The sequence below is a fragment of the Purpureocillium lilacinum genome (assembly GCF_023168085.1).
Source record: "Purpureocillium lilacinum CBS 284.36 DNA, scaffold_3, whole genome shotgun sequence".
Lineage (NCBI taxonomy): Eukaryota > Fungi > Ascomycota > Sordariomycetes > Hypocreales > Ophiocordycipitaceae > Purpureocillium > Purpureocillium lilacinum.
The window spans coordinates 3,418,472-3,432,449 of record NW_027072113.1 but is presented as its reverse complement, the minus strand read 5'-3'; the positions used below and the strand labels follow the sequence as shown (position 1 = coordinate 3,432,449).

At 58.8% G+C, this 13,978-nt stretch overlaps 2 protein-coding genes across 2 annotated transcripts; both read right to left on the bottom strand.

The window, feature by feature from the left end:
• Nucleotides 1-737: 737 nt before the first annotated feature.
• PLICBS_004609 (uncharacterized protein) lies at nucleotides 738-2,441 on the bottom strand (the record flags this gene model as incomplete). The annotated part of the gene is made up of 2 exons (XM_018326028.1): nucleotides 738-2,293; nucleotides 2,351-2,441. The coding sequence occupies 2 exons, from the start codon at nucleotides 2,439-2,441 to the stop codon at nucleotides 738-740; spliced, it is 1,647 nt and encodes a 548-aa protein (XP_018175780.1).
• Nucleotides 2,442-7,556: 5,115 nt separating this feature from the next.
• PLICBS_004608 (uncharacterized protein) lies at nucleotides 7,557-12,812 on the bottom strand (the record flags this gene model as incomplete). Its single annotated transcript, XM_065600556.1, has 1 exon — nucleotides 7,557-12,812. One exon carries the CDS (start codon nucleotides 12,810-12,812, stop codon nucleotides 7,557-7,559), a length of 5,256 nt encoding a protein of 1,751 aa, XP_065456628.1.
• Between the last annotated feature and the right edge of the window lie 1,166 nt (nucleotides 12,813-13,978).

Here is a 13,978-nt window from a genome sequence, read left to right as displayed (position 1 = left end):
GGAGGATGAGACGGATCCGGAGAGGGGGAAAAAGACAGGTTCCGTTTCGTGGAGGCGAGGCTGCCGGAGGTGTGAAGCAGCAGCTCCGGGATTGGCGGGGTAGCTCACGGTGGCATCGAATGAGGGGCACCAACAGCAGCAGCAGCTGCTGCAGCACAGCACCGAAACGGCCCCTCCCGCCAAAACGTCGCCCGGGCGGCGCGCGCCCATCACAAACGACGTGCAGACGGCCAACGTTTCAGCTTCAGTCACTCCACAACATGCGTTCGTTCGCAAGCACATCCGGCCTGCCACGTCGACGGCCCTTTGCATTGCAGACAGCACACCGCTCAGCCCAAAAACATGCACACACAATCAGAGGGACAATCGGGATCGCAGGTTGCCGGGAGACAAAGAGACAGTATATGTTCTAACCGTCTACTGTCTATATCCTCCCACTGTCCACCTGAGCCCGACTCTTCTCGAGCTTCTCGATATGTACGGCCGGCCCGAGGACCCAAATCCCCCCTCGCGGCAGTTCCGAATCTAAACAAAGGGTATATATCTCAACGCATCGCGTGTCTCCCCCCACATCCACTCATATCAATCGTCGTCTTTGCACAGATCCCTTCGCTTTTGCTTCCGGAGAGAAAGAGTCGTATTTCGTTTTCCTCGCCTCTTCTCCGTTCAGAGCCGTAGACCAGCTGGTGGTGGACAGGTGCAAAGGGAGCCACGGATCATGTCTAGCACAGCTAGACTTACTGCTGCGCCTTGCGCTGCGTCTCCTCGTCCGTGTTAGTGAACATTGCGTTGCTGGCTTCAGCGCTCCCCGTGTCGCTCGAGCTGCCGTGGCGGTGCTCCGTGGCGGCCTTCTCGTCCACCTCGTCGATCGCGATGAGAAGTTCGCCGTTCTTGCCGTATCGCCGGGGTTCGACTCTAGCTTGGTGTACAACCTGCAACGCGCCCTTCCAGCCGGTAACCTTATGGAAAATTGTGTCCATTTCCTCAAGCGATCGATAGGCCGTCTCGGGGAAGAAGAAGTACACCGACGGCACCATGATGGCGTTAATAATTGCGAAAATGGTGTAGGTGTTGTACTTGATGTTGGTGAAGGCGACGGGGGTGATCATGACGACCATGAAGTTGAAGATCCAGTTCGACGACGTGGACAGGGCGTTGGCCGGCGCGCGAGTGCGCAGCGGGGTGATCTCGGCAGGGTACAGCCACGTCATGCCGAGCCAGCCGATGGCGAAGAAGGTATTGAAGACGAACAGAAAGACGATACCGGCAATCTGGCATGCCTTGTTGTTCTCTTGAGAGTTGACACCAGCCAGGATGGCCATGGTGGCGGCCTGGCCGACAGCGCCGAAAAGCATGAGCTTGCGACGTCCCACGCGCTCGACGAGAAAGACGGCAGGCCAAGATGCAATGAAGTACTCAGTGCCGTTGAGAGCGGCCAGAAGACGAGAGAGGAAGGGAGACATGCCGAGGTCGGAGTAGATCTTGGCAGCATAGTAGGTGATGAGGTTGATGCCCGAAATCTGCTGGAACATCTGGTTGACGTAGGCGATGATGGTGCGGTGCAGAGTGCGGTTCTTGTCGCGGGCGAACAAGTCGCCAAAGGTGCCCTTGCTCATCTCCTCGACAGTCTCCTTGATGGCGCGGAACTCGTTGTCGACATATCGGTCATTCTGGTCGACATCGGCAATGGCCGCAATGACCTCGCGGGCCTCGTCGTCTCGGCCCTTTAGGATCAGCCAGCGAGGGGACTCGGGCAGGCCGAGGACGAAGGCGAGGATGAAGACGCAGAAGACGATCTGGAAAGCCAGCGGGAAACGCCATGCGACGGAGCCGGGCGCAAAAGACAGACCGAGGTCGACCCAGTATGAGATCATGATACCGCCGGTGATGAGAGCGCCCTCAATCATGACCAGCTTGCCGCGCTTGTGGGCCGAGCACGTTTCCGATTGCCACATGGGTACTGTTGAGGTGTTGCCGCCGTTTCCAAGGCCAGTAATGATACGTCCAATGATGAAGTGTTCCAGGCTGAAGGCAGAAGCTTGAAGAGCAGCGCCAATGACCATGATGGCGGTTCCGAGGAAGATCATACGCTTGCGGCCGAGGGGGTTTCCAATGAAGATGGTGATGACAGCGCCGATGAAGCAGCCCAGGTTGTACGAGGCAACGGCGATACCCTGGTACGTGGAGCGGTTGGACATTTCCGAGGAGGTGAGGCCCTCCTCCTTGTCATTGATATCGGGGAACTGGCTGAGGAAGATGGGGAGCGTCAAGATGCCGCCCATGACACCCTGGTCTGCGGGGCACTGTCAGTGATGGCGACGAGTCGAAGGATGACACCAAAGCCTCTTACCGTAACCGAAGAGCAAGAAATCACAGCCGGCAATGGTGCCGATGGCCCAATTAAGGGCCTGGCCGCGAAGGCCAAAGTATTTCTTGCCCATGGCAGCTGGTTGCCCCGTGGCGATGGGGGGTTAAGCTCTATCCGTGTCTTGCTAGTCCCGACGACTGCCCTTTCCAGGAGAAAACGACAAAACGAGACGTTGAGCAGCGGAGACGGATAAAATTGGAGAGGAGACAAGAGAGAAACCCCAGAGCGTTGATCACGAAAGGAAGGGAGACGAGGTGGAAGCAGCGAGTGCGACCGTGGGGGATGGGCATGGCGACTTTATAAGTTGCATTCGGCTCGCGCCTCGCCAGGTACGACAGTGTACCCGTGCCTTTGCCTGTGCGAGGTACCTGCCTTTGCCTTGCGCCTGCCTCCCGTCGTTACCTGGTTCCTTGCGCGACATGACTAAAGACGGGGAGAGACTCTTGCCGCACGAGGGAGCCCGTACTTTGCGCAGTAGCCTACGGGGCACACCGATGTACCGACTTTGTACCCATCGCGGCTAACATGCTGAAAAGAGGCAGGAGCAAGGGGGCGGGGAGGACGACGAGAGACATTCGACATTGTGGAAAACTGGGCCCCGCAAAGTACCTTGGCGAGCGGCCTGTGTGCACCGACGCGGTCGTCGCACTACCGACGAGTACGAGGACACCTCGAACAACTCGATTGACCTCGAGTCCGCGATGTTGCAGTGGGCGGCCGTCAGCGAGCAGACTGCCGCAGACGTGCCCCATCCATACGCGACCTAGCGGTGGGCGGGAACAAGACCGGGGGGCGTGGCTTGGGTACGTAGCTTGCTGCCAGCCGGACCCGCTTAGTTTGCCGGACGGCGGGCGAGCCAAAAGGCGCGCCACCGCGGCCACCACCATCATCATTCCTGCATCCCATCCCGTCCATGCATCCCCCCTCCATCCATCTCAGCCATCTGGCACTACGGAGTGCCTGTTTCACTCATTCCCGTGGCCCGGACAATGGTCGATGCGATGAGTCCTTCCAGAAACTTGTCCGTCTTCGGCCTCGTCCCACGATGGACCAGAACGGCACCCCGACCCCGACCCCGATGCCGCGTCCCCGGGGCGCCGAGTCGCATTGATGCATGGCATCCCCAGACGAATGACATGCCAACCCATTCGCGCCTTTTTTTCTCTCTCGACACCATTGTCGCGTGCAGCCTGCCGTGGGGAACGACGACGTCATTTCAACCCGAAGCGCGGAGGTGATGGGTCCTTGCCTCCACGTTCTCCGCTAGTAGTCTGCCGTGCAACAAAGTTACAGAACCTTTTTTTCTCTCGGTCGCTCGTCGCCCCGTCTCAAGCCGTGTCGTTCACAAGCAAGCAAGATTCGAATTGTTCGCTCGGCGATGGACCCAGTGGGCTGGTGATGAAAATTGGAACCCCCCAGGCACGCGGCTCGTTGCGGCAGCTCAACCTCACGTCTGGGCTGACCACGAGCAGGGAGCCGCAACCCGTGATAATTAGAATAAACCGGGTCCCTGTTGTCGCGCTGCACATGGATGCGATGCGGCATGCCGATCCGTCGGGCCTGCGTGCAAAAGACGACGATCAGGTCAGCCAGCGCGCCGAGCCTGCGAGGGCTCTGTTTGCCGCTGGACATTGCGGATAGGATGGCAGCGAGACGAACAGCTTTGCCCTGCATCCGGGAGCGAGGCTTTCGGGCAGTGAGTGGATGGAGCCATGCCACGCCAAGAACTACGCGGACGGTACTTGTGACGCCCGCCACCCGTCACTGCCCGCTCGTTCGACTCCAATGCTGGTAGTATTACAGCCGTCATCCGGGGCCGTCTTCTTCAGGCTCTTCAAAAGGGTGGTGGAGATCGGCGACCGATTGGGCGGCTCTGGCTGGCTGCGAGGCCAGCAGGGGATAGACTCCAGGCACCGAAGATGCATGACTGGACTGGGTCAGGGGTGTGCGCCTGCGCTGGACGAGGATGGCAACCCGATCACGCCCTCGCCCCATTTCAGACCACCATGACGAATGTGGACTCGGCACGGCCATTGTTGTAGATGCCGCAGTGAGTAGCCGGGCCGGCCGCGCGCGAAGCAAACGAGCGAGCGACGGGGACGCCCTCGAAATCGAGCATTGAGAGTCGTCTACGGCAGGCGCTCAGCTGGACTTCTGCGCATTGCAAGTGCCAAGTACCAAGACGATGCCCAGGACGGGACGAGCCCGAGGGACAAGGCGGCAAGACGGGCGCGAGACACTCGCGGCTCGGCGGTGGAGAAGCAGCAGCAGTGGCAGCAGCAGTGGCAGCGACTTCATCTCCGTGTGCTGCAGTGCTGTACTTACACAGGCATCGACATGGCCGTGGTCTGGCATGGTCCCTGGATCGCCGCACAGCTCCAGCCTGCCCTTCGCTCAGCTCGGGGCAATGCAACGCAACCATCCAATCTGGGTCCTGCCAGCAATTGTTCGTCCTCTGACTGGACATGTCTCGGCGCGAGAGGGAAGTGTCGCGGTTGCATCATCCGACGCCCCCGGAATCTGGGGTTTGGGGGAGTCGAGACCGTTCTCTCGCTTATCAGCCACATGGCACGCTCGTTCCTCCTCATTTCTGCCCCGGATTTCCCTCTGCCCGCCCGTCAGACTCCAGAAAAGATCCCAAGGCGGCCATCCGAGGCGCGACCTGGACAGTTATTCCAGTGTCGGCGGACAGAGCTCGTCGCCAGCAGGCCAGCTCGCCGTGCCTCGGAATGTACGCATTGGTCGATCAATTAGCTGCCCTGTTGGCCAGGCTCCGGGACTAGTAGTACCGAGGGGCGTGCAGAAAAGAATGCATCGGCGGCACTGGTTGCGCCTTGTTCAACCAACACCACTCGGCCGAACGCGCCGTGTTTTGCAGGCCAAGCAGCCAAGCCACAGACCAGCCAACGCTACCCACCCATCGAGCCCGCATTCGACGAGACAACAAGTCGAGGGGCCTTTGGGGCCTCTCCGGGAGCATAGGCGCAACTACCAGACCCAGCGTTTTGGACGGTGTGCCCCATTTTCTGACGTCACTGGGGCCCGTCCGGCCCGACTGAAGCTTCACCGTCGCCGAGGCTCGTGGTGGATATTCTTTTTTTCGACTTCAATAATCTCGCGGAAAGGCAGATGGCGAGCCAGATGCGCGATGGATGGTGAATCGTGGCTTGCAATCTCATCGAGTTTAGGATTCTCCAGTTTCTCTGTCACGGGTCCAGGGGTCGGCAAACTCAAAACTGAATCGAGGATTGCCTTGGATGCGTTGTCGGTCGTTGCCTCTGTCTCCGAGTCAGGTCTCGGGTGTCGCACCAACGACGACCGAAGTACGAGGACGGGTATGACGACCTACACCTGACACCACGTCTCCCGACAAGAGGTTACGGCCCTGCTCGCATACATTATACTTCTTTTGCATCCTCTTGGCAGTCCGGCTTTCACGGGCTCGCCGTCGCGGCATGGATCTTTTTCATCTACTGCCACCAGATCGTGCGATGTTGTTGGGACCGTATTCTAAGCCTCCGTCTTCGAACGTCCCGCGCGCTGGATTTCCCGAGCCGGAACCTCGCCTACAGCGCTGCGAAGTCTCTCGCGCCGCGGGCCCGACACGAGGCGATGGAGTGCAACGAATAATCCCAGTGTTGGAAGATGGCATGGTATCCCGCGGTCCTGACGATAACTACAAATCACCTGTACGGCTGTGGCCCGCGACCCGCCTTCTGAATCGCAAATCCTACTCTCCGGCAGGCTACTGCCAGTAGCACTTGCTTGACGCACGCGAGACAGCGCGTGGGCGCAACGGAGAAGCAGAACCGTTTTTGCGACGGCGCAAACGAACGGGGCGGCCCTGGTTCGACAAACGGTGGCCTGGAAATAAAACTGGATCTGCCGGCAGCAGCCCCCACCGGCATCTCGGGGTGGGGGTGCCAAGGGTGCCCTCGCACGCCAATCAAATGGAGCCTGATGGAGGATTCACGCCGCATTCCATGGGACGGGATTATTCTGCCACAGGGGCCGTTTTCCCGCCCTGCCACCTGCCAACGCTCCGAGCACTGCGCTGCTGGCTGTCTCAGCGCCGCTCGGGCGAGCAGCGACCAACAGTACTTCGTACCTGAGCACAACACACACACATCGACGGAAAGCTGCAGCCCGGAGGCGCGCCTCGCAAACCGTATGTACGAACCTGCCTGCCATGTATTATAGCCGCCGTCAGCAATTGGCAGACGCGCCTGCATGATCCTTCGGCCCATTTCCTCCGCACCAAGATATGCTTCACTTCCCCGCGGCCGCCTCAGGGCGCAACCAGCACCAGCACTTGCCACTACGAGCACCGACAAGTACCTTACTCCGCGTGCTGGGCGAGGTGTGCAGCCCAAAACTCCACGGCCTACAACAAAGTGCGTGGTTACAGGCCGCGGGCGGTCTGTCCGCCCCTCGGCTTTCCCAAACAGGCAATCCCGTACCGGCGGCACGCTTCCCAACCACCACCACCACCAGCATTGTCATCCATCCATCCATCCATCCATCCATCCCAATCCATCGAATCTCGGGGTTTGTTTCATGCTGACGGACGGGCAACAAACTGCTCTAGCCTGTCCCGGGCCTTGACTTTGCGGTGCTTGCCGCGCCTCATGCTCTCTTTTCCCCCTTGCGGTTTCATTTAGGCTATCGGAGGCCATCGTGGGCAAGAGGTCTCCCACGTTTTCTCGTAGAACCCCCCTTTCTCTGCCACAAAGCCCCCTCCCCTCCCCCCCAAAAAATCCGCATCGCTTCGGCCGCCTACGAGTACCACACCTAGTGACTCGACTTTTGACAGTTACATGGCGGCGCTGTTTGCGGCCACTCGTCATCTACCAAGTCGCGTAACCCAACTTGCAGTGTCTCCTCGAGACAATGTGTGGAATCGCATCTCTTGCATGCAAGAGTCGTGTCACGGAGAAGCCAGCGTCGTCTGCATGGAATTGTGGCATGTCTTCTTTTGTTTGCGCTATGCTGCCCAGTCGTCATGTACACATGGACTTGCCCCGAGTTGCGTCTCAGCCAAATATACTCATAGCGAGACGTGTTCTACACGATAAACAGTCCAACCGCCGAGCTGCATGTCGCGGCTCTGCCCTAAATAATGCTGCGCCGCCTAAACGCCATCAATGCATGCATCGTAATATCAACAGCAGCGTTGAGCCTTTTGGCTCTACTTCCTCTCCCGGCCCCTCTTCTCCGCCTCAAAGAGCTCCCTCTTGAAGTCCATCAACATGTCCTCCATTTCATAGACCGAGTCGCGGTCCAGCTTCGCGGTGCGGAGCTTGTCCAGCCCGCTCCGCAGCGTCTCCATGATCGCCTTGGTCTGGTCTCCGCCCTCCCCATGGTCCTCGCGCGGTCCCGCCTTGGCTTTGTTTGTAGCCGTCGCCGGTTCGGCCTCGGTCTGTACCTCCTCCTCTGGCTCCTCGTCGCGTGTGAAGGAGGCGGCAAACGACTCCGAGACTAGCTGTGACATAAGCTCCTCGTCTGTGTCTCCGCCATCCCGTGTCTCGCTCGGCTTATCCTGTCTGGGCGTTGTCGGATTTGTCTCCTGCAAACTGCGCGCAGGGGATTCTCGTTGCGCTCGTCGGCGCGAAGCGCGCCTCGTCTCCATAACCGGCCGTGGCTGGCCCTCGCTCTCCTTTGCTCGCATCTCTGAGTTGGATGCGACCTGTTCCGTTGCCTTGCACTCCTCTTCGACCTCCCTTGACCGCCGTCTCTTACTCCGGCTCTCAGCATGTCGAAGGCTGCGCTTTCGCTTCCTCTTCAGCCCACTGTCAGATTCTCTAGATTCGTCAGGGGTTGCCGTCGCAACGCGGGAAGCCAGCCTCCTAGACTCGCTGCGCGTCATCGGACCTGGGGGTGATGGAGAATCTGTGTGGACTGTGATGCACCGGTTGGCAGGCGAGTTTCTAGCACTGCTTCCCTTGCCACGACCGTTGCCCTTGGGCGCTGGAAGGCCGTAGCGCCGAGCCTCAAGTTCGACAACGAGGTTCATCATCTGGCTCTCATCGCCTTCACTCAGGGCGAAAGACACATCTTTGCCATCCACCTCCGGTTTGTCTTCAAGCCTGCGGGGAGGGGAAGACTTCCGAGGGCTGCTTCGGGCATCCACAAACTCGTCATCATCGGACTTTGGCGTTTCCTGAACCTGGCTTGGAACAGCGAGCTCCTGGTGCCGTTGTGGGGGGGTACTGGGCCGGTTGGCAGCCTTGGTTGGCGACTCCGACATGTCTTGGCTTCCGGCGGCGCTGAGATCATCGTCGGGGATGCTGGAAGGAATGACTTTGCGTGAGCTTCGCGACCTGGCGGAGCGCCTCCGACCCGACCTACGGGTCCGGGGCTGGGGAGTCGCCTCCGCGGGCTTCCTTTCCTGCGCAGACGCTTGGGGGTTCCCCGTGGGAGACCCGGTCGGGGAGGAGAACTGCCAATCCTCCAGTGAACTATTGGCTCTGGACCGTGACTGGATTTCCGACAGGAGGGGGTATGGTCGCGGAAGGGGAGGAGATGACGGGGGATCGTTCATGTCGTCCATGGGCAATATCTGTCCTCGTCTGGGTGTCGGCGTCGAGCTGATCAGTTCATCAAAGGACATATTGTGCTTCGGCGTGCTGGCTTTCGGAAGACACTCATCGGAGGCGTCTGTCTTGTCTTTGGTCGTCGGATCGACAGCAGCGGAAGTGGGACCAGGACTCGAATGCAAGCCAGGATACATGACTGCATTCTCCTGCTGCCTCTCGCGGACCTCTTTTTGCCGCTCGGTCAGATGCTGCGACTCTTCCTGAGCTGGAAGCGAGGGCACGATGGGTGCGAAGTGAATCTGAGAGTTGTCGTGGCGAAGTCGTGAAGTGCTCGCCCTCTTGGCCGGCTTTTCGAGCAGTTCTGACGCGATCTCCGAGCGTCGCTTTCTGGTCAGTGGCCGCTTAGACACAGATGCTGCAGGAGAAGCTGCCTGTCTCGAGTTGTGTCGCGTCGACGACGACGAAAGTACCACGGGGCTTTCGTGCTGTGGGAGATCGACAAAAGAGGACGCTTGTGCGCCAAAATCACCGCTTGCGAGATCGGCCCCAGGCATGATGAGATCGACTCTCGATCGAAGGGAGGACACGATGGACATGAGGCTGTCCGAGCACTCTACCTTCTCTTCATCCTTCACCACAGCGTTCCAGACATCAGCTGCCCGGCTGACGACGAAAGAGTGCTTGCTCTTGAACGCAGCGGCAAGAAGTGGCTCTACTAGATCAAAGTCTTTCTTCTCAAGGCGCCCGTGCGCAGCCAGTTCAATGCATAGTCGATCCCAAAGCTGGCGCAACTGTGATGTCTCAGTCATGCATCTTGGTGATGTTTGAGGGGATAATCCTACCGTCTTGAAGATGGGAGACTCCTCGTGTGACCGAAAATGAGCCTCTTCGTCTTGAAGCCAAGGGCATAGACCGGTTTGCATTCTGGAGATCATCTTGATTACCGTCGAATCCGAGACACATCGATCCAGAAACCTCCCAACAGCTTCAAGCAGGGCATCCGTGTCAGTCGTCGTCTCAGGCCCCCCATAAGTGTTGTACAAGGAGACTAGAGTAGCGTTGCCGAGTTTGTAGAGATGATCAAAGGGGTCCGGTGAAGCGACCTTGCCCAGGGCTGGGGGAGCGCCCCAAAGTCGGAGCCGAGCAGTGTCCAAGGCCTGTCGATCGCGCGGCACCTTTGCGACATCGAACAGCATCGCTGCGACACGCGTACGTGAAATGGAGGCGGTTAACCTGTCTTGCGGTGCATTTTCGAGAAGTGCTTTTGCGAGAGGCTCCACGAGGACGAGGGCGCGACCGGCATCGCCAAAGTCCCGGCCAACATTGGCAGACACGAGGTCGAACAGTGTCTGCCAGTGTGTAGCAGGCAAGTTCGGGTGACACATGAGGCCGCGCTCGAGGAGTGACACAATATCTCGATATTCGGGCCCGAGAAATTTGTCGCCGCTGCTAGAGACAGCAGATCCAGACGACGGCGGAGCGGCCTTGTCCAGGGACGGCTTCACTTTGTCTGCCGCCAGAAGCCATGGACCAAATGGTGAGAGTGTATTTCGCGGCAGCAATTGCATGATTTCCCATGCAAGGTCAGCACGTGCCTTGGCACTCTTGCCGGTGAAGAATGGCTCGAAGACTTCCTGGAACATGTCTGCCAGGTCCCCATTATCACCGCAACCAGGAGGAACGGAGCATAGCATGACAAACAAATGGTGCAAAGGCATTCGAGCAACTCCTTGAGCCTTTTCGACCTTGTCGAGCCGTTGCGATGGCGTAGCGGCTGGCTCAAACGTGTTGTCATCGCCCATGGTGAGCTTCTTCTCTGTAAAGGGCAGCACGCCAAGTCCATCGATAAGTAGTTGAACGTAATGCTTCGAGCTGGCAAGAAACTTGATGTTGTGAGTGGCATCATCATCGCTCGACCCAGCTGTCCAGACCTTGGATAGCAAGCCGAAGCTGCAGGCAAAAAACCTGGTAGTCTCGTCAGACACCTTGATGTCTTTGGCTGACGCCGCAGCAACCGTCTTGACAAGCGCTTGCCACAGTCTGTATACCAGGCTCTCCTTGTTGCCCAGGTCCAAGAACTTCTTCTCCAGAATGGGTCCGGCGGCCTGCAATACCTTGTCGCAATTCCTCCTGACCCATTTGGAGTCAAGTGGTAGGAGGTCCTCCGGCTTGAGCGGTGTTGGATCCATGATGCGCTCAAGGTTGCGCGGCGGCCGAGGCGTGGAGACATCTAGCAGCCCGACAAGAATCCGAGCTGCTTGCAACAGGGAGTCGGCGGGAGCATCGGGGTTGCCGTCCAGGCTAGTGAGCTGGGCGACGACGGGCTGAACGGCGGCATCCCAGACAACATCTGTGGGGTATTTGTCGTCGCTCTGGGCGAAAGCGAAGTAGTACAGGCTGCACACGCCGCCCATGACTATTCGTCGAAGCTCTTGCTGCTTCGCGCTCGCTTTCCTTTTGAGCTGGCTCAATAGGGGTTGGCAGAGTATGCTGATGGATTTTGTCGGAAGCTTGCTGTCAACCAGGGAGAGGTAGACGTAGCGGTTCCAGGCATTGTTTGCCTCTTGTTTGGTGATTACGTCGGGCATATTGAAGGCGGTTTGGACAAGCGTCAGCCAAGGGCCGTAATACTGCCATCGGTCCAGGGGGCAGCGCAGAAAGAGGATAACGACGCTCCAGATCTGCGGCACCGCGGAGCTCACTTGCTTGTCTTTGAGCATGGCTTGTAGTCTCTTGATGTAAAAGTCGATGTAGGTTTCTTCGTCGTTGACAGCCTTGAATATCTCTGCGACCTTGCGGGCCAGACTTTTGTCGGATCTTAGCAAAAAGCCAGAGGTTGTTCCCAGACTAATTGCCTGGGCGCGGATCTCCTTGATGGAGCTGAGCATGTCAGTAAAGAGATCCTTGAGCCAGTCGGAATGGGCCACCATGTGGACACGGGATTGCTGCACAAGCCGCTTGTAGATCCATATTCGGCTCATGACAATGCTTTTGCCTTTGAGGTGGCCTTCGAGATTGTGCAGGGCCGCCACAAGCCGTCCAACCCGATCTGACGTTAGAACCTTGGCTGAGAAGCTCTGCAGAGCGACGACCTGCATCAAATGGCGGACAACATCCTTGGGTATTGAGGGGTCCTCGAAACTTCGAATGGCATGATCAATCATGAAGATGCCAAAGTCTGAGGCGATGGTCGAGGCAATGGCTTGAAAGTTGAGGAATGTGGCAAGAAGGTTGAGGGCATGGTTGATCAGGGACGTGTCAAGGCTGCCGTTGTCGTTCCTCGACACAATGTCTCGTTGGATGAACTGAGTGAACAAGCTCATCTTGTCCTGCAAAGCAACCCGATCGGGCAGGTTGTTGGACGTTTTGAGCGCGCGGGCAAGCATCATGTAGGCATCGAGCTTGGAGTCGCGGTCGGAACCGGCGAGCTGCCGGACGGCGGACTCGAGCATCTCCACAATGTTTAGCTGGGCGGTTGTGTCATCCAGTTGGCTCCCTAGAGATGATGATAGGTGTGTCGGAGAAGACGACCGCTTCAGGATCCCCTTGATGGGTTTGGACGAAGCCGAAGACAGCGCAGAGGCGGGAGACGATCGGATGCCGTTGCGATAGTCGGGAGGGTCCTTGTACTCGGTGCGACTGGACCACTCCACCTTCTTGCGCGTCCTGCTCGAGCTCGGAACAGAGCTTGTCGGGACGGGAGAGGACGGCGAATGGGCGTTGGGTGGCGTCTGGAGGCTCCGGCGTGGGTCGAAGGCTTGAGAGCGGGAGAGGATGACGGATCGAAGGGAGACGTCGGGGTCGGGAACGGGTGGCTCCCGTGGGGGCGTCGGCGGTCTCGTCGGCAGAGACTTGAAGATGTTGATTGTTACGTCGGAAGGAGTGGCCGAGGCTACTGTAGATGCCATGGCTGCTGGGAGGGAAGCAGGCAGCAGGCTGGCGATCTAGAGAGCGGTGGAGCGGCCAGCGGCGTCACGGAGCGAACCATGCATCCAGCAGAGACGCGTCGGGCCGCGGAGAAACGAGAGAGGACAGAAACGGGAAAAGAGAAAAATGAGGTTCGCGCAGAGAGAGAGATGGAGGACCAAATACAAGGAGGCGACGCTGAAGCGGAAGAGGTAGGATGCGAAAGAGACGATGGGGGATGAGGAGTCGTGCAGCCAAGTCTGGCTGGCATCCCTGGCGTGCATGCAATTCACGTCTTTTTTCCACTAAACGCGACCACGCTCACACGAGACGCGTTAAGCAAGGCCGTGCCGTGGATGGGGCCTGGGGGCGAGCGTGATCTGGCGCAGGCAAGCTCAACTGGGGCTGGTGCTGCCGCTGAGGACTGTGGCTGTGGCCCCATACGGTCTGCCTGGGAGGCGGCCCGCCCCACGCGACCAGCCAGCCGCCCAGGCGCTTCCGCAGGTCAAGTCAGAGATCAGACAGTGAGCTCCAGTGGAGTCAGGGACGCCTCCTGAACAGTCAGCCCGGGCAGCTGCGCAGGGCGTCCGTCCGTGGACAGCCCAGAGTCGGCCCGTGCATTGCCCGCACTCAACATCCAACAACGTGTTGCGGGGGGCTGGGACCAGCCTCCCGTCTTGCTGATGACGGGAGCGCAGAGCACGCAGATGGCGGTGGTCCGACCATCTCTGCCGGGCTTTTCTTCTTCTTCTTTGCAGTGCGACGGCAAACAGTGGACAATACAGCACTAGAAGTTGTGGTAATCCATAATAAGCCCCCTCCACTGCTAATTGTCCGCCGGAGAATCGGTACCAAGCCAAGGTTGCTTGTGTGCTCCTCGAATCGGGGGTGCTGATACGCCTCAAGTAAACAGCCAGGTACCCCTCGTTTTGTACGGAGTGTACCATCAACATCAAGAGCTGTATCTCAACGGCCCACGCCTCAGCGCATGCGTCTCGTGCGTGTGTGCAACGGCAATGCCACTTGCGGCCTGGCGTGATTTGGGATGCCTTGAACTGGTGCGTGTCCAGCCATCGGCATTGACTGGCTCTTTGGCGCGCGATGAGCACTCGAATCGTCATACGCCGCCTGCCGGACTTCTCATTGACAGTGCAGATCGTGGCCAGCG